The sequence below is a fragment of the Mus caroli genome, unplaced genomic scaffold, assembly GCF_978045245.1.
Source record: "Mus caroli unplaced genomic scaffold, Mus_caroli_1 scaffold_3, whole genome shotgun sequence".
NCBI classification, from domain to species: Eukaryota; Metazoa; Chordata; class Mammalia; order Rodentia; family Muridae; genus Mus; species Mus caroli.
The window spans coordinates 147,394,177-147,421,746 of record NW_028227258.1 but is presented as its reverse complement, the minus strand read 5'-3'; the positions used below and the strand labels follow the sequence as shown (position 1 = coordinate 147,421,746).

The 27,570-nt window shown below is 37.7% G+C and overlaps 2 protein-coding genes across 7 annotated transcripts in view; one reads left to right on the top strand and one right to left on the bottom strand.

The window, feature by feature from the left end:
- Window positions 1-8,649, top strand: part of Ralyl (RALY RNA binding protein like) — a 688,169-nt gene extending 679,520 nt beyond the window's left edge. For all 6 annotated transcript variants that reach the window (XM_085836023.1, XM_021157480.3, XM_021157482.3 and 3 more), the window contains one exon: window positions 7,481-8,649. In XM_085836023.1, the coding sequence (XP_085692149.1) occupies window positions 7,481-7,498 (18 nt within the window). In that variant the 3' untranslated portion in view covers window positions 7,499-8,649. The remainder of the gene's footprint in view (window positions 1-7,480) is intronic.
- Window positions 8,650-17,289: 8,640 nt separating this feature from the next.
- Window positions 17,290-19,213, bottom strand: LOC110291194 (protein arginine N-methyltransferase 5). Its single transcript, XM_021158188.3, has one exon. The coding sequence runs from the start codon at window positions 19,210-19,212 to the stop codon at window positions 17,299-17,301; it is 1,914 nt and encodes a 637-aa protein (XP_021013847.1). The 5' UTR covers window position 19,213; the 3' UTR covers window positions 17,290-17,298.
- Window positions 19,214-27,570: the final 8,357 nt, after the last annotated feature.

The following is a 27,570-nucleotide window of genomic DNA, read 5'->3' as shown; positions in this document are numbered from 1 at the left end:
TGCCCTGGAACAGGTCAAACAGAACCTATCAATCTAAGATTAACAAGATCACTTAACAATTCTGATGCTCAATAGACTTGATGACCAAAAGTGATACTAAAGGTTCCTGAGAGCAGTCATGCTGTTCACTCTCTCCCGGGCATACAACAACTTCTTAGGTTTGTCCTTTAAACTATTTGGACATTAATATTTCACTCATCTGTATAAAAAGGAAAGTTATATAATTCTCACTCTGTTCAATTTCAATAAAAGTCATTTATTTGCATGTTTATAACGGTTTTCTTATTAAACTTGGAAATGCATAAAGTATTCATAAATCCAGACAAGATCAGGTAGCAAACAGGCAGATGTATAGTTTTATTAACTTTTTCCACAGTCCAGATTCCGAGACTACTCTTACAAACTCCAAGAATTTATGTTATCAATATCTCAGGAAACTGACAATTAGCCATTTGATAATCATTTGTGTTAGAATTCTGATAAGATGTCTTTCTCTAAAAGCCCAGTGTATTGGAGGCTTAATTCCCAGCTATTGATGACTGTAAAAGGTAATTGGATTGTATACCTCATCAAATGGCAAATGCATTCATAGCTTTGTAGTTGAATGAGAAGGTGGGGCCTTCTTAGAGTAGTCAGTCACTGAGGCATACTTTAAATGGTATAATTTGTCCCTACCCCTGTCTTTATCTCTGCTTCTCAACTACCATGTGTTGAGTGACTGTCCTCCACCATGCCATTATCCTGCAATATTGCAAGCTTGCTGCAAACTTAAAAGCAATGGTAAGTTTACAAAAGCCATCAACCATGTATGAACTTCCCAGAAACTGAAACATCAGTGGTAATAAATTGTCCTTACATTAAGTGTACTTTACTCAGAGGCAGGATCACAGTAGTGGAAACTAGCACTGAGTGGCATAAAATTCCAAAGGTCTGTTCCTGATTTTCTGGCAGACTGATAACTAAACCTGTCAGGTCTCTGCCCGAAGCATTCTCTTCTAGTTGGTAAAATTGAGACATTAGGATTAGATAGTTTTCTTGGAGAACATGGATTTAAAACAGAGTTGGCTATGGTTAAATACGCTTGGACTGCTGATGTATGTAGTAGCATTCAGATTAATTTGAAGTATCTTAGTATGTAAGATATGACAGAGAAGTCTGTGCAGACATTATACACACACGCACACGCACATGCATGCACACACACACACACACACATACATCTTCCATGATGGGTGGCTCCATTTCCTCTACTGTATAATCCACTCTCTCTCTCTTGTACATAATAGTGATAGAATATTCATGGAACAAAAATGGTTCTATTCGTAAAAGGTTTAAGACATCTGAAAGGAAAGAGCTGAATTAAGCACAGTTTACAAAGTCCTCAAAATCATTTTATTTTGTAGCTCCATGAGTAAAATGGGTTCTTGAGTCAGTAATGAAAAACAGTTTAATTTTAAGCTCTCTCTCCCTCCCTTTGCTCCCATTTTCTGCCACTTTTTTCTTCAATTTACTGATTTGCCTATGTCATATGCCATATGCCTATGCCATAAAGTAGAGCACACAAGTAAATCAGAACACACCAATTCACCCAATAGGTTAATGGATTTTGTAAATCATAAACAACCAAATTACATAAAAAGCCAACATATTTTTCATATGTATGAGTTTATACAAGCATTATGATAGTGACTTTTCAGTTGTGATTTTTAATTATTATGATTTTACTTATTCACTTTAGATCCTGCTCACTGCCACCATCCTAGTTACCCCTCCCACAATTCTTCCCTTTATCTCCCCTCCCCTACTCTTCTGAGTGAGTGCCCTAGCCTGGGTTATATCCCCTGACCCTGCTACACCAACTCTTTGTGAGGCTGGGTGTATCCTCTTCCACAGAGGCCAGACAAAGCAGCTCAGCTAGAACATATCTCACATAAAAGCAACAGCTTTGAGATAGCTCTGACTTTACTTGTTCAGGACCTACATGAAGACCAAGCTGCACATCTGCTGCATATGTAGGGGAAGCTTAGGTATAGCCCATGTATGTTCTTTGGTTAGTGGTTCAGTCACGGTGAGTCCCAGGTGTCCAGATTAGTTGACTCTGTTGATCTTCCTGTGGAGTTCCTATCCCCTTAGGGGCTTCAATCCTTCCTCCTTTTCTTGTATAAAAGTCACCAAGCTTCATCCACTCTTTGGCTGTGGTTGTATGTATCTGACATGGTCTCTTAGAGGACAGTCATGGTAGACTCCTGTCTTCATGTAGACTCCTGATAACAAAGTACCATTAATAGTGTCAGGGATTGGTGCTTGTCCATGGGATGGGTCTCTGGTTGGTCTGGTTATTGTATGGCAGTTCCCTCAATCTCTGCTCCATCCCCTGGCCCTGCATTTCTTGTAGATAGGATAAATTTTGGGTCAAAAGTTTTGTTGATATCCCCATTACTCCACTGGGATTCCTATCTGGCTACATGAGGTGGCCTCTTCAGGTTATGTATCCCCAATGCTGTGAGTCACAGGTAAGGAAACACATTGATTCCTGGACACCTCCCTTATCCTAGATCTCTCTTTCTGGAGATGCCCCCTAACTCCGCATCCCTGTCAGTTGCAGATTTCCGTTCATTCTCATGGCTATCTGGTCATCCTTCCTGTCCCTCCTCTCTCTCACCCAGTGTGCTTCCTCCATCTGCTTCTTATGACTATTTTATTCCCTCTTCTAAGTGGGATTCAAGTATCCTTTCTTGCGTCTTTCTTCTTGTTTAGCTTCTTTGGGTCAGTGAAGTGAAGCATGGGTATCCTGCATTTCATGACGAATATCCACTTAGTGTGTTATACTTACACACTTATGTAATATTCACTTAATATGTAAGTGAATACATACCATTCATGTCCTTCTGGGATTGGGTTTCCTCACTCATATCTCAAGATCTACTATTTGACTGCAAAATTCATGATGTCGTTGTATTTAATAGTTGAAAAGTATTCCATTGTGTAGATGTACCATATTTTCTTTATTCTTCAGTTGAGGGACATTTAGTTTATTTCAGGTTTTTGCTATTATGAATAAAGTTGCTATGAACATAGCTGAGCAAGTGTCTTTCGGGGATGGTGGAGCATATGTTGGGCATATGCCTAGGTCACTTTCATGTTTTTAATTTGCTACCACTCTTTAGGTTGTGATGATATTGTCTGCTGTACCATCCAACAACCTCAGTGGTCATCAATTAAGGAAGCTATCCTATTCAGTTTCAAGAATTATATGATACCCCATGTGCCTTCATTTCTGACAGTTCATGAGTATTATTTGCCAGCTTTGTTTCCATTCAATTACATGAGCTGATATTTGGGTCTAAAAGTAAAAATAGTATTTGGTTCCAAGTGTTTATTGATATGTTTGAATAATAATAAAAAGAAATTGTGAAAATCTGTTATTAGAAACATAAAATATTTTTCTCTCATGTGTAATGAGGGTTATATAAAGGCTCAATATAATCTTATTATCCATAAACGTGGATGTCTAAGTAATTACCAGAGAAATGTACAAAGTGTTGATAAGGTATTTATTATGGTTATGCATGTGACCACTAGTATATAAAGTTCTTCACCATTTCACTTTTGAGGATACTGCAAAGACAATATAAAATATCAGGGGTTTCTGATTTCTTATCAATTAAACACCCCAATTTAGAAGAACAATCATTTCTGCTAAACATTTTCTTCATAAAACCTCTTTTAAAGTATTATTTACTTTTTGGTAAAAGCATAGTAAACAAGGTGTATTTATTTCACAATTTATAGAATCTTTTTCATTTCACTTATATGAATAATGGGGTTTTAACATAAACAAGCTTGCCCTGTGATTTATGCTATCTTCTTTATCTTTATCAAGTACAAGAACCCAGTCCTGTTTGAGTGACTCCCTATGTGGGTTTTCAGAAATAAGAGGAAATAGGAGTTGATAAAACATTCATCATCAAGAGAATTTGTTTTAAAACCATCCAAGCTTCCATGCAGAAAGCAGATAAATTACTCACTATTCAAGAAAGCACAATTAGTTTTACTTTATACTAAACAAACCAATTTTGTAAATGACTGTCTCTAAGCATCTAGAATGTAGCAGCTTGTTCCCATTTCCCCCACTACTTTAGAAGTCAACAGGCAGACCTTTTTTCACATCAGAAATCCTCATGAATATATTTTCCATTGCTTAATGATAAGAAAATTTATATTCAAGTCATGTTTCCATATGGGTAATAACAGAACAACACTATTTAGAGTCACTGAAGCTTTTCTTTTATGCCGGAGAAAGTGTTTATAACTTTATAGATTAAAAAAAAAAAAAAAGATTTTAAACAATTACTTCCAAGCCCTCTTTTCTCCCTCCTAAAATCAGCATTGTATAAAATTGTTTATAATTAAAGAACAAAAGAGGAAATAAAGAAAAGTTTATGAAAGATAATCGGAAATGAACAAACTCTACAGCTTGGTGTTTTTCTTTTTAATAATGTAGATAATTGTTAGATTTGTCATTATTTCTCAAAAGTGCAGGACTGTGTGTGGATATTCTAAATCAATGTCATGTCAGAACTAACCTGAGAAATACAATGCCTACAGACGTTGCAAGCCAAGCACAGCTTCAGCAGCAACTTCAGCATTTTCCATTCGTAATAAGGAAATGACTAATGCATGCTCTGGGAAAAGACTGTGATTACGATCATTTTAGCTGCCTTAGCTCTTTCCTGCATTCAGGTGTTACCAATCAGACTCTAACACTACCATGGCTGATTTTCACACAGCAGCATTCATCTATAGGTTAATTTTATTGCTTAAGGTACTCTTGTAAGCAGAAGTAATTGATTATTTTGGTATTAATTACAGATTATGTACACAATGTTCCTTATGCCACACTTACAATAGTGTATGAATTTGAAACATGAGTTCAAAATACTGTGCTTCATAATCAAATTGATTCTTCCTATACACAAGGAGCACTTTCTAGAAGTAGATGAACACAATTGAATAATGGTATACTTTTTAAATGCATGTTTAACATGTACATATTAGATGCTGAAATAGGAGAAATAAGCAAGGGAAAAAGACAGTATCAAAACACATTTGTGTCATCTTCCGGGGTTACTATTTTTATGCAGATGCAATTTTATTAACACCTGTTAAGTTTAAGTTAAGTAAGATTTACTGAAGTTATAAAGTAAAAATTGTAATGCATTTTTGATGGTAATATGTGTAAATTAATCAAACTCCACTTGTTACTTGTCCAAAAGTCACTTGTAAGAGTCATGATTAATGTTTTGGCATTCAAAACTTGTAAATGTGATTTGTAATTTAATATATTTCATATTTTATTTACAGGCATTTTACTTTTCTATTTTAACAAATAATCTTTTTAAATTGAAAAGTTCTTTACACCTAATATAGTAAACATTTCCGTATAACCTAGCTTTCTTAAGTTCCAATATAATATCCATAGTAAGATTCCACTAAAAAACAAAACAAAAATCTGAAATCATGTGAATCAGTTTTCCAGTGTATATTCTATATAATATATTCACAAGACACTTACACTACCTTAAGTATTAAGGGAAAAAACAGATTTTTTTCCTTAATGTAAAAGCATTGAGTTTGATTTATAGTGTAATAAATATTTTATACATAGTTGAAGTTTATGTAATTAAAAGTATGCATTGACTAAGGAGGATGGCATCTCATGTGGCTGGCATGACTTCTCTGTGGACAGTCATTGGCCTGAAGGATAAGCAGAATGAGACAGAGAAACTACTGCTCAGGTCCACTGAAGTCACTTTAACAGTGACTGTGTGCAAGAAAGAGATCGGCCTCTGAACCCAGCTAGGAGAGTCAGCATCTCCAATTGCAACAATTAGTCTTCTTCTAATTTCATGGTTTTGGTTGTTTATAGAAATATTATTGTTTTCATCTGAGTCCAAGACTTTTAAAGTTTATAGGAGAACAGTAAGTCTGTTTTTTTTTCGTTGTTTTATTTGGTTTGTTCCTTTTGACTAAACTGTAAAACTTGGCACAATTTATGAATTTTTCTAAAACCAGCTTTTCAATATATGAAGTATCCTTTTGGAATAGTTCAACAGTTAAAAATACACATTTTCATTGGCTCATTAAGCAAAATTGTTTTAAAATGACATAAAAGTATGATTAGTTTGCATATTCTTCAAGTCTCTATTTGCTTTCATTTTACTTTTTCTTAATTATTTTATTCATTTACATTTTAAATGATATCTCCCTTCCCAGTTACAACTCCACAAGACCCTCCCATCCCATCTCCCATCCCATCTCCCATCCCATCTCCCCTCCCTGCTCCCCTTTGCCTCCATGAGGGTGCTCTCCCACCCACTTATCCACTCTTACCTCACCACTCCAGCATCCTCCTGTGCTGGGGCACCAAGTCTCCACAGGAACAAGGGCCTCCCTTCCCATTGATGTCAGATAAGGCTATCCTCTGCTACATATGTAGCTGGAGTCATGTCTCCCTCAATGCATATACTCTTTGGTTGGTGGTTTATTCTCTGGGAGTCGCAGCATACGGGGGATGCTAAGAGGGGTGAGGTGGGAATGGGTGAATGAGTGGAGAAGCATCCTCATAGAGGCAAAAGGGAGGGGGGGGATGGCACATGGGATGGGAGGGTCTTCTGGAGCTGTAACCCAGAAGGGAGGTATCATTAGAAGTGTAAATGGATAAATGATTAATATAAATAAATGAATGAATAAATAAATAAATAAAAGAAGCAATTAGAGAAAAAAGAAGTCATTTCATATGTTATTAATTCTACATTTTAAAATTAAAGGGAGGAATATTTACCTGATTAATTTTTTAAAAAAATACTACAGTTTCAGTTTATACACAACTGCTTCAGTAAACACCTCCACATAACTTCACAGCAACATTTATTTTCAAGTATAAAATTAGAAATATAGAACCCATATCTATCCTGAGGCTGAGCCAGTTATTAATACAACATATCCATAAATTTTATAACACTTCTAATTGTGCCATATCTGAGGTTCTACACAATTTATTTTATTTTGTGCAAAGTTCTTCACATTGCATATTTATTAATAGCATCCCAAATATACTAGTCTTTAAGAGAATATATTGCAAAGTATAAATCAGTATCACCCATGTACAAGGTTTTGATGAAATGCACATTTCCATATGTGGGTCCAGTGAAGAATTGTAGATCTCTAATCAGTATTTCTTGACAATGATATTCTTATGATTTGTGTCTTAGATGTTCCAGTGAATAGTCACATATCCATCAGTATATGAATAGAACAAATTAGATTGATAGATTATACAAGAAAGAGAGAGAGACATGAGGCTGGATCAGTCAAAGGGGGTAGGCCTGGAAGGAGTTACTTGTCAGATATAACTTTTATCAACACATGCAAAAAAATGAAACAAATTCCTGCATTTTTTAAAATAATTTTTTCTCAGTTTCTACAGATAAAGTGATATGAAGTAGTGTACAATAGTCCAAAAGAAGAAAGGAGAAACTGTGCCACGTGGAAAAAATGAGAAAGATGGTTTCACAATGGACAGCAACATCTCCAATTCAGTTTATGTAAAAGCTCCAATCATATGATCAGTGTTGTTCACTTTTAGAAATACCATTTCTTCTGTGTTCCAAGCTGTACAATTGTTGTTTTATAGTTTACATTGTAAATGTGTTTTCCTTCTTGCTTATTTTTTTTAAGTCTTAAATTGTGAAGGATGTTAATGAGTGGTGAGAGAGACACTGTATACAAATGTATATTTGTAAAAGCTATTTTTATGATTAGCATGTGTCATTGTTGATCACATCGTCATGTAGTGTTGCAATCCTACACTTAAAGCTTGTTTCCAACAATGTCATAGGAAAAATATACATTGTATGCTAGTTTTTATAATTTAATTTCAACTTATAGTTTAAGGTATCTTAGACCATGAGGAAATTATATGAAAAGCTATATTTCTGCCCTCTATAAGTACCATTTTTATTAATAAAGAATGCAGTTATTTCAGAAGTGATGTAAGAAATGAAGGACTTTGGTTTGACCTGTGAGCATGCTTGACTCTAATGAGCTGAAATGAATGATCTAAGCATCACCTATTTCCTGAGTCTGACTGTGCTCTTGTGGACAGCTTCCAGTACTCACGGATGAGAAGTAGATTGATAAGGAAAAGATTGTCTTGTCCTTGGATCCAAAAGTTTCAGTTAGTGCACACCCTCTCCATCTTCGCTCCTACTCCTCAGAATCCTCCATTCCCAGGCATTGTATATTCCAAAAACTCTTGGCTCTTGTCTTGTGCAGTGGGAATGGGAGAGGCCATCCCCACAGGCTATAGGCACACTCAACACATAATTTCTTAATAAATACTGGTTCTTCTAAAACAAAGTTGCTGTGTGGTTTTTCTTTGTGTTCTGCTTATTTTAATATTCAGTGTGAACATTTTGCATCTCCATGATGGGATAAAAATAAGTCCAATAATAAAAGCTGTCTAACTACACTGAAATATGCTCTGGATGTGTTCTCTATACTCCTCATGGCATGCCTGTGTTTGAACATACATTAACTTGCTGTACAAAAGAAAATCAGATGGCCCTGCATTCTTGACAGAAGTCACCATCCAAATCACATTTTGAGAATGTGTATTGCTTTTCTGAATATTAAATGATAATAAAATATTTCGATATAAATTTATCTATATCATTATGAGGTCTTGTTTTCTTATCCGATCATAAATTTGTTACTAGATATTTTCAAGGTCTTCATTAAAGAGCTTATGGCAACCTCCATCCAAATTAGTTTTGGTACCTAAACGGCTTCATATATCAAATCACGTTATCACACAGAAACTGGGGAGAACCAGAATCACACCAACATGCTTTTTGCTAAGTTCCTTTCTAATACCTTCAAAATAGTTTACTTCATACTGATTCTTTGTGTTCAAAACATAACTAAAAATGCACTTGCATCAAACACCATTTCCAACTAAAATTTTGAGAGAAAAATTATGAATCAAATATATTATTAAAGAAACAAATATGCTATTTTAGGTTTTTTGCATGTTACTATGTATGTTTTTGTGTGTATATTGTTATTGTTTGTTTCTTTACTTGGTAGATTGTTGATATTGAAATATGTCTATTTCACAATAGCCAAAAATTCTACCTCTGGTCACATCTCCTTTAGACATTCTTATATGAGGTGGGTTGTTTGTTGTTGTTTGGTTGTTATTTTAGAAGTTTGAGCAATAAAAGCTAAGATAGAGATTGAAAGGCTCTCTAGCAGACCCAAGCATTGCAGACGGAATTTACCCTTTCCCCATCATTCTCCCTTTGTAAACCTTTAGATTAGATTTTCAGGCTATTCCTCAAGGTCGCTTCCTTTATCTGGCCACTTTCTGAGACAAATAACCAAAGTCCAACTATCAAAACATTAAGATCCTAAGATCAAAATCCATCATTTGGCTTCACTGGCTAGCATTCTATCTTATTAGGAATAACCGACTCATGCTAGCACAAGCTTCACAAACTTCCCCTTTTTCTCATTAAAATCCCACTCCTACAAAAGCACTTGCTGCTTGACCTCTTGATTCGCTCAGTCCCTAAGCCACCCCCACCTACTTACTTGTCCTTCCTGAGTAATAAATCTCCATCCTGAGAACTTGGTGTCTGGGTATGTTTTGTAGTAGCTCTGAGGAGCCCCTCTTATACATATTATCATTGCTCATCCCATTTTCAGAAACACAAAAAACATAAAGCAAATGTAGTAGGTTACAGGACAAGTTGAGACTAATCACAGCTTGATTTGATGTGCTATATTGTTTTATGTATACTGATTTACTTCCAAATACACATATTTAGTATGAATAATAGAATGCTTCTTTGCCTACACTGTGTAGGCAATAGCATCTATGAGTATTATCCCAATATATCATCTATCAGACTTTATAATAGTCAATAAAGAAGAGTGACACCACCATGGTAAGGTCAACAAGAGTTATAGCAACACATATTTTTTTTCTCTGATGATTGAAGAATAAAAACAAAACAAACAAAAAAATAAAACTCAGAAAATCCAAGATCTCACCACTGAGTCAGGCTTTACTGAAAGCAGAAGTGCACACACACAGAAAGTCACTCATCTTCTCATGGAGGAAGCTCATACTGGCTAGAATCAAAACGTTTATTGTTTAGAGTTTGGGCATATCTTTCCTTCTTTCTCAGAATTGGCTAGTGAACTGAATGACCAATACAAATTCAGAGAAACTAATTAGTTTCAAACACCAGGTATTCCTTACCTTATAAAGGTAAGGTATTCCTTACCTTATTAGAGATTTGGAAGTGTCACACAACACTTGCTCTAGGGTGAAAGAGAACAAGTTTTGTCTTACCAAAACTTTATTATAATCAAGGTGCTACTGATTGATCAGAGATGCAGAACAGACTTAGGAGCTGAACTCTGAGCAAGCCAGAATGTTCAGAGATTTTAATTTTGAAAACTACAAACATCTGTGCAAAGTTACATTTACATTTTCCCACCAATCAGGATTCAGGGTATGGGGACTTTCCTTGGACCATTTCTTTGTGATATATTTATCTTGTCCTCATTGGCTGGTTTGTTGTTGTTGTTTTTCAACTGTAGTGGGATGACTTGTTTATCATTCATGTCTTAATTTGCCAACCAAGTTATCAATTATCCACAACCATGTGTCTCTCTGTGGTGTAGGACGTCAGCTACCCAGGGAGCTCTTGGAAAGTTAAACTTTGTTCATTCAAAATGGAAGTTTTACTCAAAACAGCTTAGGTTTGGTTTCTTCTTAAATTCCCATTTGTATTTGCATATTATTAAAATCCTTGATTATTTGTTTCCCCATGTCCTTAAGTCATGAGGATAACTGAATGAACTCTAGACTAAATAAATTTAACTAGAGCATTCAGAATTCAAGGTGCTATGAGGAGCAGGAGGAAAAAGGGCCAGTGCTCCTGATAATGTGGTGGGCAAGGTGGTTAGCCAAGAGGACTAAACAATGAAATTCTGGAACCAGTTATCAGCCTGCCTCCTTTATTTCTCTCCATGCAACAAATTTTTTTTTATTTTTATTTTTTTTCACTTTTGCTAAAATGTCTCACAATGCCCTAGAATGATTGACATAACAACTACAAGTTTTTCCCAAAGGGAAACTCCTCCCCCTCCCCACCCCCGGAAAGAGTTTCTCTGCATATCCCTGGTGGTCCCAATTCACTCTGTAGACCAGGCTGGCCTTGAACTCAGAAATTTATCTGCCTCTGCTTCCCATTTTCAGCCTGTTAAGGGACACTTACAGTTACCTTCTGTAACTACTTTCAGCAGAAACTGGGGATGAAAGTTTCAGGACGCAGGAAAGCTGAAAGGCTGTTCAAAGGCTGAGCAATGGGGCATTTTTCAATAATATCCGATTTTCTTATTTTCTTTTCTTCTTTTCTTTTTTTTGTTTTTGTTTTTTTTTTTGTTTGTATGTTTGTTTTGTTTTTTGTTTGTTTGTTTTGGTCTTTCGAGACAGGGTTTCTCTGTATAGCACTGGCTGTCCTGGAACTCACTCTATAGACCAGGCTGGCCTCGAACTCAGAAATCCACCTGCCTATGCCTCCCAAGTGCTGGGATTAAATGTTTGCCCCACCACTGACCAGCAGTATCCAATTTTCTGATCTAGATGAAAGGACAGGGAGTGATTACATCAGCTGGACTGTTTTTCATCAGCTTTCAGCAAGTCCAAAGTCAAGCAGTTTGCAGTGTATAGGCATTCCCTGATGGTGTCTGTCAGCCAAGTAGAGATGTGCTCAAATATAGACTACATACAAAATTTCCCAGTGATTGAGGAAGGGGATAAATCTCAGCTCTGGGGAGGTAATCCTTTTAGTAGGAATAGAGACATGCAGAAACTCAAGCTATCCTTATCTGGAATTCATTTGACCTCTTGACAGGTAGATCCAAGCCTTATGATTTCTTTAATTCTGCAAAACTAACATAATTTTTTTTATCAAAGAAGATAAAAGGTTAAGATATATTCTTATGTATTGAAATTCATATTGTATATTAAAAAGACATTTAACAGACATCTGTAAAATAGATAAATCATATTTAACCAAAGGAAATTTAAAACCTTTAGTTTTTTACTGAATAGTAAGTAGTCAGTATCCTACCAGTTTATCAGAATTCCATTTATGAATATAAAAACATTGAACCTTTAAAATCTCGTTGTAACAATATATTTTTAAGTTTGTATTTATATATCTTAAATCTTATATATGTCTATATATCTTAAATCACTTTGAGACCCTTAGAACTTACTTAAGTTTTTACACCTTTAGGCTTTGTGTGGATTTTGGACCATTTTTTAAAAATCTAATCATTTACCAGAAACATAGGAAGTTATAGTTGAGATCAGTAATTGTGAAACATGTTCTTTCAGTGTAAAGATATAACTGAAACCTGTTTATCCTTTATGATGAAGCCTATGGACAAAGTAAACATGTCTGCCTTTTCTTAACAAGAGTAATAATATCTTTAGTTAACTAATGAGCTAACACAGTACAGTGGCTGTAGCCTTGAGAGAAGAAGCTGACTGTCTACTGTTGCCTAACTGACAAAGCTACAGTTAGTCTTGCTATATAGATCATGTATTAATAAATGCATTAAAATAAAAATATCTGATAAATTTTAAATGTTCCATAGTTTTATAAATTTAATCATTTTAAAGGCTGTTTTTAAAATACCTAGTTTTTAGTTTTCTGTAAAACCAAAGATTGTTGGAGTAATGTCTTTGTGCAGTGTAAAGATTATCCTTGTATTCACATCCTGATTACTACATAAGCAGTACTGGTATTGTTTGTTATTTTTATTTAGCATCACCCATCTCAGTGTTTTGTAAACATTCTTCTCTATCACCTTCTGACTGATCAATAGTTTACCCGCAAATTAGCTGGGCAGAAGAGAATAGTTTAGGAAACTCAGCCTCCTTTGAATCAGAGGAGAGGATCCCAGGGAGACCAGAGAAAGAAGAAGAACCAGAGGAGAGGAGTGTGTAGAGAAACCATGTGAAGAGAACACAAAGGGAGGGATCTTAGAGGAAATACACAACAGTGGCAAGAGGGAACTAGTAGAGTCCACCTACGGTAGAAAGACAGGGCATCAAGTGGAGGGATGGGGTTGCCATCCCACAGTCAAAATTTATGACCCAGAGTTGTTCCTGTCTAAAAATTTATCTTAAAATAAATAAAAGGAGAAACATGACACAGAAAATATACCAAGAACAAACACTGTGTTATGGTTAGGAAGTTTGGAAAACTGTAGAGAAAATGTCTATAGATACTTAAGAAATAAATAAATAAATAAAAAGGAATCAGGTTGATGTAAGTCAGATTGCAGTGGATGTAGTTGACAAGAACACTCTCCACCAGTATCAGTGTCCACACTGTTCAGCAAAACAATCCTGGATTACCTGGGTTTCCTGAGTAATCCAGAGAAAGTAGTCATCAAAGTTTTTAATGAAACATACTATTTGTTGTGGTTGTTTTGTTTTGTTTGTTCTAGAGTGATTTTGACAGTATACAAGAAAGACAGAAATATCTCTAGTGAACAAAAAGAACAGTGTGTTAGCTAGATTTTTCTATTACTGTGATAAAACACCATGACCAAAAGCAACTTGGAAAAGAAAGGGTTTATTTCACTTTACATGACCCCATCATAGCCAATCATAAGGGAACTTATGACAAAAACAGAAGACAACAACTGAAGCAGAGACTGCAGAGGAGTGTTGCTTAGTAGTGTGCTACTCATGTCTTGTTCAAGATGCTCTCTAATACCACCCAGGACCACCTGCTCAGGGGTGGCACTATACCTACAGTAGGCTATGCCCTCCCATATCAATTCAAGACAGAACCCCACAAACTATTTGCTTATAAGACAATTTTTAAAATTATTTTTAATTGAAAACAGATTCTTCTCCCATAAGATAACTGCTGACCAGAGTTTCCCCTCCCAATCAACTCCTCCCAGCCCTCCCCACCTCTCCTTTCACACAGATCCACTCCCTGTTTTCCTCTTCAGAAAAGGGCAGGCTTGAAGAGACAACAGCCAAACAGGACAAACAAGATACATTAAGATAAGACAAATGCCCTAATATCCAGGGTAGAAGAGGCAATCCAAAAGGAGAAAAAGAACGTTAACAGCAGGCAAAAGAGTCAGGGATACACCTGCTCACACTATTAGGAGTCCCACAGAAACTCAGAAGTATATTGACATTTTATTAATTATCATTCCACATGTGTCTAGGTTTATGTCAAAATGACAAAGCAAGCAGCATTAGGTTATCTCATATCTAGAGGGAAGAGGGTATTATGGATATATATTGGGGAAAAATATTCCTATCTGTTATACTTTAAATGTTAGAAAATATCTGGAATCATACATGGAAAAGATTAAGACTTGAATTAGCTACTGAGATTATCTTAACATACATGATATTTTTTTCTATGATGTTTTCAAGCATTTAAGGTACTGGCTATGTGTTCCTGTAACTCCACACAGTGGCAAGAATAGGTAGAGATTTCTATTGGCACTTGAGGGTTTGGGAATTCTATAAGAATTAAAATTTGGGTTATACAAGAGCATGGGGTTCCTGGGCATTGAAAAAAAATTTCCCAGTATTTTTTCAGACATCAGAAAAGTAAGACATACTTTCTCTTTTATTGGACATTGGATATAGCATACATATATAACAGGCTATTTCTCTATAAAGGCTTAGGAAACTATATGAAACAGGTAATGTTTTACACCTTTAGCTTGTTATAAAAACAGAGAAGGCTTTCATTTTCTTGAATTGATCATCTCAGAGAAGGCTTTCATTTTGTCAAATTAATTGTATGTAATACCATCAAAGCACACATGAAAACTGCAACATAAATATTTCTATATCCTAGTTTACAAATAAATAAGAGATAATCTGTTCATTCATTAATTCTTTATTGAATCTCAACTCTATGCTAAGTACAGTTCTCTACAAGGAAGGCTCCAATTATAAATTATGCATGATATTCTTGATTTTGAACACATTATTTTCTTCTGAATGATAGCATCCATCTAGGCTAAATTAACAAGTAGACACACTGAATTGAATATGATAATGTGGAAAAACACAAGTGGGAAGACACATGAGAGAAGAAAGACTGCATGTTTAAATATGGTTAGAAAAATCTGTGCTATGGTCATTGTGAGGAAAATATATGAAATAGTGTTGAGCTGTGTAACCACATATATTCTGAGGGAAGGGAAAGATGCCCTGAGATATGGATATGGCCTGTGTTGTAGAAAACAGCACAAAGTTCAACACAGTCTTATTGGAATATACAAAAGGAAGGACAGTTAGAGATGATAAAATCCAGGATCTCACATGTCAGATACTGAAATAATTCATAGGTTAGGAGATTTTATTTCACAGTAGATTAAAAAGCTGTGCAAATTTCAACAGAAAAACCTGATCTTATTTGGAGTTGGAGTCACTTTGGACTGCTACGTAAAACAACACGGAAATTAAAAAGATCTAGCAATTGCTTAATTAATGATCATGGCTTGTGACTAGACTGCTCTGATGAGAGCAAGGATATATGTTATCTTACATAACAAATACCTTTTGAGCATATCCCCACTTCACATGTGTGTTTTTACACAGCTTGCAATGATGAATGTACACATACTGACTCCAGCTACTTAATTCTAGTAAACAATATTGTGGAATAGATGAATTAAGAAGGAATTAAAATGTCATTAAAACATTACATTCCAAACTCCTATTCTCTAAAATAATGATGGAAATAGATGCATAAGCAAAGTTTTAATTACCTTTGTTCACCTGACTGAAGCAGAGCAACACAGATGCCCTGAAGCACAAATGAAAGCCACAATGATAATCCCCCTCTGCCTTCCTATCAGCTCCTTCTTTACATAATTGTGAAGATGATTTATCTTTAAGTACAGAAAATGACAGATACTCACAAATAGAAAGAATGGCTTTTGATCAAGTTACTGTTCTCTTGATTACAAGGGCTTGGTATTTTTTAAGCATCAAGGGTCTAGGCCTGCCTAAGAATAAATCTAAAAAGTGAATTTTGATAAATCTAAGCAACCAAGGCTCTACATCTGCTCTTTCAAAAAAAAAAAGTAGATGTTATTCTTATACAGATAAACCATATGCTGCTTTTAAATATTCAGATTTAACTGGTTCATTAGAATGGAGAGTGTGTATGCAAATGCCATAAAATGATATTAATAGAATAGAAATTGTAGGTATGTGTACTACTTTACATAGTAAGGTTGACATTGTAAGCATACTGGTTCTTTGCACACTCATTTTAGCATAAATTTTCATCTAACCTTGGAGATCTCTCACTCCTTCTGATTTTAACGCCACTTAATATGCTGGTGATTTTTAGAAGCAAGGGTAGGGTTTTGAACTCGCAATCTATAGACAGTTCTCACTGGATCTTTTCACTTGGGTGCCACACAAGCCTCTCAAACTAAATCCTCTGGCTCTGTTTACAACATCCTGTCTCCAGTTAGACATATAAATCATAATACTACCTACTCACAAATCCAGAAGATGTGAGTGGCATCATCTCTCTCCCTTCTTACTTTTTTTTTTTTTTTTCTGTAACTTCACTTTATTTGTTTCCTTCAGACACAAACCATTCCAACAACAACAGAGCAGAGCAAGAAGAGCGCAGGTCAAGTGTTCATGCAAGCAGCCCGGGCTCTTCCAGTCTTTGCTTTCTCTGCTGACCCCTGGGGAGCTCTGGCAGCTGAGCATCTGCTGAGGTTGCTTCATCCAGAGCTGCTGAGTTCTCATGCCCTAGCCAGAGGCTCTGAAGACTGCTGCCGGCTTGTGTCCTCTAGTTCCTTTTTTTTTTTCTTTTTCTTTTTGGAGACAGGGTCTCACTATGTAGCCCTAGGTGGCCTGAAACTTGCTAGGTAGACCGGGCTAGCCTTGAACGTAAAGAGATCCATCTGCCTCTGCCTCTGGAGTGCTGGGATAAAAAGTATGCACCACCATGCCTGGCAGTCCTGGAACACCTACCCGTTGGCCACCATGACATTAGGTAGGAAAGCAGACTGAATCTCTCTCTGGCGGCTGAGGGTCTCACTGATGAACTGAACCAGCACATGTTCTACACCTTCTGTGCTGTAGGAAGAGAATTCAGAGCTGCTTCCAAGGCTTTGACACTGTGTGCAGGGCTAGAGGCCAATGGTATAGGAGCGGCCAGTAGGGTTGTGAATAGAAGAACAGACAGGGGCCGTCACCGCCCACTCGTACCACACTTTCTTGGAATTGCTGCATCGCCAGAAACGCACACAGATGTTCTGGCCTTCGTGCACCGTGATGGGCTGCTTAATGGGGAAGAAGATGGGGAACCATGAGAACATCCCAGGAGAGTGAGTCTCTGGGCGGATACTCAGAGTGATGTCCCGGAAAAGCACAGTCTCAAAGTAGCCTGCAAAGCCATGAAGCACCGTGTTCACCTCCACAGGAAACTCCAAGGTACAGTAGCGGTTATTGTCAATCATAGGATCTCGGTTGGGATGGCTGAAGGTAAAGCAGGGCTTAGGAGCAGAGAGCTGGTGGAAGTTGTGCAACCGAACCACATAAGGCATCTCAAACTGTGCCTCAGGATCACGGTCCTTTTCCCGACAGGCACGGACCTCGTTGTACAGCTTAGAGGAAGAAATGGGAGCCAGGAAGGAGGTGTATTCTCCAGGGATGCTCACGCCATCATCTTTCAGGAAGTGCTGTGCTCCATCCAGACACTCAGGTGATAGCTCGTTGTCGGCAAAGGAGCCCAGAAGCTCACTGACAATGATGTCCGCTTTCTCCGGAGCCACCCATTCCCGCATGTCTGATGAGACAACTGTGACCTGGCTCCCCCATTCTTCAAACTGCCAGTTCTCTAGCGTCACCACAGCATTGGGGTTCTTCTCCACAGCATACAGCCTGATCCGCCGCTCAGCCTGTTTGGCTGCCCGAAGAGACGCGTTCACAAGAGGACCCCGGCCTGCACCCAGCACCATAAGTACCTGGACATTTGTCTCCTTTTCTTCTTCTGGTACTCGGTCTAGCAAACATTTATAAATAGCCTGCTGATATTGAGAGTATTTGATTGGGTCCTTTTCAAACACTTCATATGTCTGAGATTCCAGATTGTCCATCAGAGGCTGGAGTGGGGACTGCAGATAGTCTTCATAGCCTTTGGCAAAGAGCTCATACGCATTGGGTGGAGGGCGATTTTGGCTTAAGTATTCCAAGTATTGGAGGTAGGAACAGAACTCCTTCTCTGAGTGGTGGTTGGTTCCCGTGATGATAAACTGCACTTCCAACTTGAGGAGCCGGAAGATCAGCCTCTGCTGCACCTTAGAAAGAACAGGAAATCCTTTCTTGTTGGTTAGGAAAATGCTGGTGGGGAGAATGGCTGCTTTGATGGGCTCTCCAAGCCAACGGTCAATGACGTGATTAGACGGGAGGTCAGCTCCAATTTCAAGAGCTACTGCAATTCTCTTGCTATAGTCACACAGAGTCCGAAAGTTATGCCACCACATCCATGTCTTCTCTTCTCCACTGTACTCCTCTGTGTGTGTAGTCGGGGCATTCTCAATTACATCATCTCTCAGGTCCTCTGGGGCCACCAAGGGCACCCGCATCCAGAACATGGAAGAGTGGTGGCCAGTGTGGATGTGGTTGGTCAGAACTCTGGCCAGATTCGTGTTATCTTCCTGATTAAGGGGCAATAGGAAAGCTGGAAGACCCAGATACGCTCCAAAATTCAGCTCCTGTAACATAGCCGCTTCAGAGTTCCTTCGGATCTTCTCCACTTTTGAGTCTGGATGAATCCATGGAGGAAGCTTTCCCACAATTAGCGTATTCCAGTCCCTTCCTGACAGCAGTAGGTCTGATCGTGTCTGGGGGCCAGGCCGACTCTTAGCAGGTTCCTGAATGAACTCCCTCTTGAAACGCGGGTGGAAGACAGGCATGCAGAGGAAATCAAACCCCTGCTTGGCCACAGCACCCAGTGTATCAGCTATTTCGGGGACGCAATTCAGGTCCCTCCCGCTGGACACGCGGCTGCCACCAGCACCTCCGACTGCCATCGCCGCCATCTTTTCCCTCCCGCGGCCCACGCTGGGATTCCTTGATGCCCCTTCTTACTTTTATCTACTGTCATATTTTATTGCTCCATTATCCAAATTTAAGTTCTGTCTATTCAATTTTCATAATTCCATGTCTTATATTCCTTATTTTCTCCTAAATACCTTTCTTGGAACAGAAAGGTACTCTACACACTACCAAAACAGAAGCTAGTCATAATCCCTTTGATCTACAATAGTGTGTTGCTTATAAGATATACCAGTGCAACCATACCACAAAACTTAAGGAAGTAACCAATTAAGACTGATTTGACTAAAGGCCTACTCTATAAGATGGAAACTATACCTGACACTGTTTGGGTGACCAGGAACTAGACTCTATAGCCCAGCGAGCGACCTAGGTTAAAAACAAGCAATACTGATCTTAAAAAAGTAAAAGAAAATGTAGTGATAAAATGATTCCTAATAATAATTAGCTAAACACACAGATCGGTACTTCATCCAGCCTCATCAGAGAAGCTTCATCCTATAGCATATGGGAAGACTCACATCCAGCATTATCCAGAGAGGGAGAAAACTTGATACATGTAATGGTTTAAATATGCTTGGCCCAGGGAGTGGTACTCTTAGAAGATGTGACCTTGTTTGAGTTGTGTGGCCATTAAAGGAAGTGTGCTACTGTAGGGGTGGGCAATGAGATGTTCCTCCTAACCACATGGGACCCAGTCTTCTCCTAGCAGTCTTCAGATGAAGACATAGAACTCTCAACTCCTCCTGCATCATGCCTACCTAGACCCTGCCATGTCCCTGCCTTGCTAATGGACTTTACCTCTGAACTTGTAAACCAGACACTAATTAAATGTCCTTATAAGTTACCTTGGTCATGGTGTCTGTTTACAGCAGTAACCCCCTAGCTAAGACCTCAACCATAAATAGGATGGTTATATCAGATCCCATTCAACTGAGCTCAGGGAACTCCAAGGAAGAGGAGGTGGAAGGAGTATAAGAGCCAGAGGAGGTGAAAGATGTTAAGAAAACATGACTTCAATCCATTTGCCTAAGAATTTCATGAATTCATTGTTTTTAATAGATAAGTAGTACTCCATTGTGTAAATGTACCACATTTTCTATATCTATTCATCTGTTGAAGGACATCTAGGTTTCCAGCTTCTAACTATTTAATAAATAAGGCTGCTGTGAATATGGTGAAGCATGTGCTGTTGTTATATGTTGGGACATCTTTTGGGTATATGCTCAGGAGTGGTATAGTGGGTCCTAAAATATCCTACTGAGTGAGACAACACAATCACAAAATAACACACATGGTATGCACTCACTGATAAGTTGTTATTAGCCCAAAAGCTCAGAATACCCAAGATAAAATTCACAGACCTCATGAAGCTCAAGAAGAAGGAAGATCAAAGTGTAGGTGCTTTGTTCCTTCTTAGAACAGGTAACAAAATACTCATGGGAACAAATACGGAGACAAAGTGTGGGGCAGAGACTGAAGGAAAAGTCATCCAGAGACTGACCCACCTGGGGATCCATCCCATACACAATCACCAAATGCAGACACTATTGTGGATGTTAAGAAGTGCATGCTGACAGGAGCCTAAAATAGCTGTCTCCTGAGAGGTTCTGCCAGAGCCTGACAAATACAGAGGCAGATGCTCACAGCCAACTACTGAATTGATCACAGAGTACCCAATGGAGGAGTGAGAAGAAGGACTGAAGGAGCTGAAGGGGTTTTTCAACCCCATAGGAAGAACAACAATATCAACTAACCAGAGTTCCTAGGGTCTAAACTGCCAACCAAGGAGTACACATGGAAGGACCCATGGCTCCAGCCACATGTGTAGCAGAGGATGGCCTTGTTGGGCATCAATGGAAGAAGAGGCTCTTGGTCCAGTGAAGGCTCAATGCACCAGTGTAGGGGACTTCAAGGTCAGGGATTCGGGAGTGGGTGGGTGGGTGGGGGTACATCCTGATAGAAGCAGGAAGAGGGGCAATTGGAGGGGATTGGGGGGGCGGGAATCAGGAAAGGGACTAACATTTGAAATGTAAATAAATAAAATATCCAATTAAAAAAGAAAGAAAGGAAACAAGACTTTCTAAATCAACATGAACAAAATTCATATGAACTTGGAGACTGGAGCAGTATACACTGGGCCTGCACAGGTCTGCACAACTTCCTGTGTGATTATGTTATGGCTTCCAGTTTAGTGTTTTTATTGATTCCTGAGTATGGGAATGAGTTAGTCTCTGATTCTTTTGCCTTCACTTCGGTTCTTTTCCTTATGCTTGTGTTGTTCATATTCAATGCAATAGTTTTGTTTTATTTTATTATATTTTGTTCTGTTTTATTAAAAAAAGAATGACATCTATGATGTAGGACTTGTGGACAGTGCCACCAGATGGGCACGAGAAGGTGGAGGAGATACTCAAACCTCAGGAATCTCAGAGATTTGAGAACGGCAGGAATGGAGCTGGTCCCTCCATGTCTCTGTGTCTGCTCTGAAACACCTAACCATGACACCCAACTGAGAGGACCACATGCAATTAGTGATGGAATATAACATCTGAAGTCTTTCCCCATGCAAATAGAGTATCATCAACATCTTAACTACAGACAATAGAAAGCATTTACCCCCAAATCCCATCCTACTCTCTAAGGTTCATATAGTCCCTCTGTCCATCTGAAATAAAGCCACAAATTATTTCACCAAAGATTGTCTGAGAATGGCTTATTTACTGAACTGTACTACTTGGAGGAGGGGGTTTCTCTCCTGAATCACTCATGTTGGATTTTAGACTCAAATGTCTGGCCAAGCTCTCATTGCTCACAAAAGATCCTGGACTGCTGCTGACATCATGGGACCTAGGAGTCCAGGTACTTACTTCACACAGTCTGCCCAAACTACTTTGTTCCTCTTTTAAGAGTTGTAACACTCCAGGCATTCCAGGCTGGACCAGAGCCCTATGGAACCTGTCTGTCCTAGGCTCTTGTTCATATCATCTGATACCCCAGAGGAAAGGTAGGAAGGCTTTGAACTCCCTGTCTAGGACTTTGCCTAGTCCACTCCCATAAGATTGGATATTTAGAGTGACCTGACATTGCCAGCAGAGAGGCAAATTCCAGGACCCAAATATGTTGTTTCTAATTACTGCCTGTTATGAACAGAACTGCAATGTACATGGTTTAGTAAGTGTCTCTATGTTAGGATAAAGAATCGATTAACTGAATATTGAGGAAGAGAGGTTTCCATCTTCTGAGAAACCACTGTCACATTGATTTCCATATAATAGCTGTAAAACTTTGCAACCCAATCAGCAATGTGTGAGTGTTCCTCTTTTCCATATCCTTGCCAGAATGAGCTGTCACATTTTTTTTTTTTGTTGTTTGTTTGGTTGATTGGTTTAAGGTTTTTTTTGTTTGTTTGTTTGTTTGTTTGTTTTTTATCTTAGCCATTCTGACAGGTGTAAAATGAGATACCAAAATAGTTTTGATTTTAATTTACCTCATGGATAATGATGTTAAACATTTAAGTGTTTTCTGCACCATTTGAATTTCCACTATTTAGAATTATCTATTTAGATCTGTTTTACATTTTCAATTGATTCTTTGTTTTCTTGATATCTAGTTTCTTGAGTTCTTCATATATTTTGGATATTAGGCTTCTATCAGATTTAAGTGTGTTAAACTTACAGTTAAAAGTACCCATTTAGCCCTTCCGGTCATCACCAGCTTGGGGTTACCTTGAGCACGAACTAGGCGGACAGTCCCATGGTCCCCAGGGGACTTTCCACACAATTGTAAAATCACTTACCAGTAGAACACAAGATCGATTCCAATCCAATTATGATGGGCCTGTGATAGAAGGAGAAAAGACACCGGATTCCTGCTTGACTGGCAGCTTGTGTTCCTTCTGATCTGTAATGCTATACCTTGGTTTCAAACACACTAGACAGACCCAAGGTCCTCAGAGGACCTTCTATGTACTGTAATACACCCAGGATCATAGGATTACAGGATCCCAGGAAAACAGGAGCTTGGTCACACCAGGATCTCAGGGTCTCAGAAGAAGCTTGACTGCTAAGAACTCTGACACACCCAGAATCACAGGATCACAGAGAAAAGCTGGACTCTGAGGAGTCCTGAATCAATATGGATTAAGGGAAGGACAGGCTCCAAACAAATATATTGAGGGCAGCAAGCACTTGAGATAATCAGATGGCAGGAGGCAAGCATAAAAACAAGCAACAGAAACCAGGGTTACTGCATCATTGGAACCAAACTGTTCCCACATAGCAAATCCTGGATACACCATCACACCAGAAAAGCAAGACATGGATCAAAAGTCACTTCTCATGATGATGAGGGAGGACTTTAAGGAGGAAATACAGGAAAAAAACAGGTAAACAGCTAGAAGCACTTAAAGAGGAAACACAAAAATCCCTTCAAGAGGTACAGGAAAACAATACAAAACACATGAAAGAATTGAACAAAAACATCCAGGATCTAAAAAAGGAAGTAGAAACAATAAAGAAAACACAAAGCTAGACAACTCTGGAGATAGAAATCCTAGGAAAGATTTCAGGAACCATAGACTCGAGTATCAGCAACAGAATACAAGAGATGGAAGAGAGAATCTCAGGTACAGAAGATTCCATAAAAAACATGGACACAAACATCAAAGAAAAATGTAAAATGTAAAAAGATCCTAACTCAAAACATCCAGGAAATCCAGGACACAATGAGAAAACAAAACCTAAGGATAATAGGTATAGATGAGAATGAAGATTTTCAACTTAAAGGGCCAGTAAATATCTTCAACAAAATTATAGAAGAAAACTTCCCAACCCTAAAGAAAGAGATGCCCATGAACATACAAGAAGCCTACAGAACTCCAGATAGACTGAAACAGAAAAGAAATTCCTCCCAACAAATAATAGTCAGAACAACAAATGCACTAAATAAAGATAGAATATTAAAAGAAGTAAGGGAAAAAGGTCAAGTAACATGCAAAGGCAGACCTATCAGAATTACACCAGAATTCTCACCAGAGACTATGAAAGCTAGAAGTTCCTGGACAGATGTTATACAGACCCTAAGAGAACACAAATGTCAACCCAGGCTATTATACCCAGCAAAACTCTCAATTACCATAGATGGAGAAACCAAAGTATTCCATTAGAAAATCAAATTCACACAATATCTTTCCACAAATATAGCCCTTCAAAGGATAATAATGGGAAAACTTCAACACAAGGAGGGAAACTATGCCCTACAAAAAGCAAAAAAGTAATCCTTCAAAAAACCTAAAAGAAGACAGCCACAAGAACAGAATCCCAGCTCTAAAAAAAAAAAAAAAAAACCCAGGAAATAACAAATACTTTTCCTTGATTTCTCTTAATATCAATGGAATCAATTCCTCAATAAAAAGACATAGACTAACAGACTGGCACATAAACAGGATCCAAATATTGCTGCATACAGGAAACCCACCTCACAGACAAAGACAGATACTACATCAGAATAAAAGACTAGAAAACAATGTTCCAAGTAAACGTTCCAAAGAACCAAGCTGGAGTAGCCATTCTAATATCGGATAAAATCAACTTCCAATCCAAAGTTATCAAAAAAGACAAGGAGGGGTACTTCATACACATCAAAGGTAAAATCTTCCAAGATGAACTCTCAATTCTGAATATCTATGCTCCAAATGCAAGGGCATCCACATTCATTAAAGAAACATTAGTAAAGCTCAAAGCACACATTGCATCACACACAGTAATAGTGGGAGATTTTAACACCGCACTCTCATCAATGGACAGATCGTGGAAACAAAAACTAAACAAAGACACAGTGAAATGAACAGAACTTATGAAATGAAAGGATATAACAGATGTCTACAGAACATTTTACCCTAAAACAAAAGGATATAACTTCTCAGGACATCATGGTACTTTCTCCAAAATTGACCATATAATCAGTCCAAAACAGGCCTCAACAGATACAATACAATATTGAAATTATCCCATGCATCCTATCAGATCACCATGGACTAAGACTGATCTTAAATAACAACATAAATAATAGAAAGTCAATGATGACTTAGAAGCTGAACAACATTCTACTCAATGATAATTTGGTCAAGGAAGACAGAAAGAAAGAAATTAAAGACTGTTTAGAGTTAAATGAATATGAAACCACAACATACCCAAACTTATGAAACACAATGAAAGCAGTCCTAAGAGGAAAACACATAGCTCTGAGTAACACTAAAAAAAAACTAGAGAGAGCATACACTAGCAGCCTGACAGCACACCTATAAGCTCTAGAACAAAAGGAAGCAAAGTCACACAAGAGGAGTAGACTACAGGAAATAATCCAACTCAGGGCTGAAATCAACCAAGTAGAAACAAGAAGAACTATTCAAACAATCAACCAAAATAGGAGCTGGCCCTTTGAGAAAAGCAATAAGATAGATTAACCCTTAGCCAGACTAACTAGGGCCACAGGGACAGTATCCTAATTTAAAAAATCAGAAAAGAAAAAGGAGACATAAAACACAACCTGAGAAACTCCAAAACATGATCAGGTCCTACTACAAATGCTAAACTCAGCAAAACTGGAAAACCAGAATGAAATGAGCAATTTCTTAGACAAATACCAGGTACCAAACTTAAATCGGTATCAGATTAATGATCTAAACAGTTCTATTTCAGCTAAAGAAATAGATGCAGTAATTATTAGTCTCCCAAACAAACAAACAAACAAAGCCCAGGACCAGATGGGTTTAAAGCAGAGTTCTATCAGACCTTCAAAGAAGACCTAATTCCAATTTTCCTCAAACTATTCCAATAAATAGAACCAGAAGGTACTCTACCCAACTCATTCTATGAAGCCATAACAACTCTGAACCTAATGCACACAAAGACCCAACAAAGGAAGAGAACTTCAGACCAATTTCTCTTATGAATATGGATGCAAAAATACTCAATAAAATCCTCCCAAACCGAATCACAGAACACATCAAAATAACCATCCATCATGATCAAGTTGGCTTCATCCCAGGGATGCAGGAATGGTTTATCTGGAATTCCATCAATGTAATCCACTACATAAACAAATTCAAAGACAAAAACCATGTGATCCTCTTGTTAGATACTGAGAAAGCATTTGACAGAATCCAATACACTTTCATGATAAAAGTCTTAGAAAAATCAGGAATTCAAGGTCCATACTTAAACATAATAAAAGCAATATACAGCAAACAGTAGCCAACATCCAAATAAATGGAGATAAACTTGAAGCAATCCCACTAAAATTAGGGACTAGACAAGGCTGCCCTACCTATCCAATACAGTACTTGAAGTCCTAGCCATAGCAATTAGAAAACAAAAGGAGATAAAGGGTTACAAATTGGAAAGGAAGAAGTCAAATATCACTATTTGCAGATGATATTATAGTATATATAAGTGACCACAGAAATTTCACCAGAGAACTTCTTAACCAGATAAACAGCTTCAGTGAAGTAGCGGGATATAAAATTAACAACAACAAAAAAAAAAATCAGTGGCCTTTCTCCTTTCTCTACACAAAGGATAAACAGGCTGAGAGAGAAGTTAGGGAAACAACACCCTTCACAATAGTCACAAATAATATAAAATACCTTGGCGTGACTCTAACTAAGGAAATGAAAGATCTGTATGATAAGCACTTCAAGTCTCTGAAGAAAGAAATCAAAGATCTCAGAAGATGGAAAGATCTCCCATGCTCATGGATTGGCAGGATCAATATAGTAAAAATGGCTGTCTTGCTGAAAGCAATCTACAGATTCGATGCAATCATCATTGTTCCTCCATCTTTGGTAATTGAGAGTTTTGCTGGGAGTTCTGTAGGCTTCTTTTATGTTCATGGGCATGTCATTCTTTAAGTTTGGTGAGTTTTCTTCTATATTTTTGTTCAACATAATTGCTGGCCCTTTAAGTTGAAAATCTTCATTCTCATCTACTCCTATTATCTGTAGGTATGGTCTTCTCATTGTGTCCTGAATTTCCTGGATGTTTTGAGTTAGGGTCTTTTTGCATTTTGCATTTTCTTTGATTGTTGTGCCTATATTCTCTATGGAATCTTCTGCACCTGAGATTCTCTGTTCCCATCTCTTGTATTCTGTTACTGATGCTTGCATCTATGGTTCTAGATTATCTTCCTAGGGTTTCTATCTCCATCGTCTCACTTTGAGTTTTCTTTATTGTTTCTACCTCCCTTTTTAGATCTTCGATGGTTTTGTTCAATTCTATTCTCTGTTTGGTTGTGTTTTCCTGTAATTCTTTCAGAACTTCTACCTCTTTAGCAATGTTCTC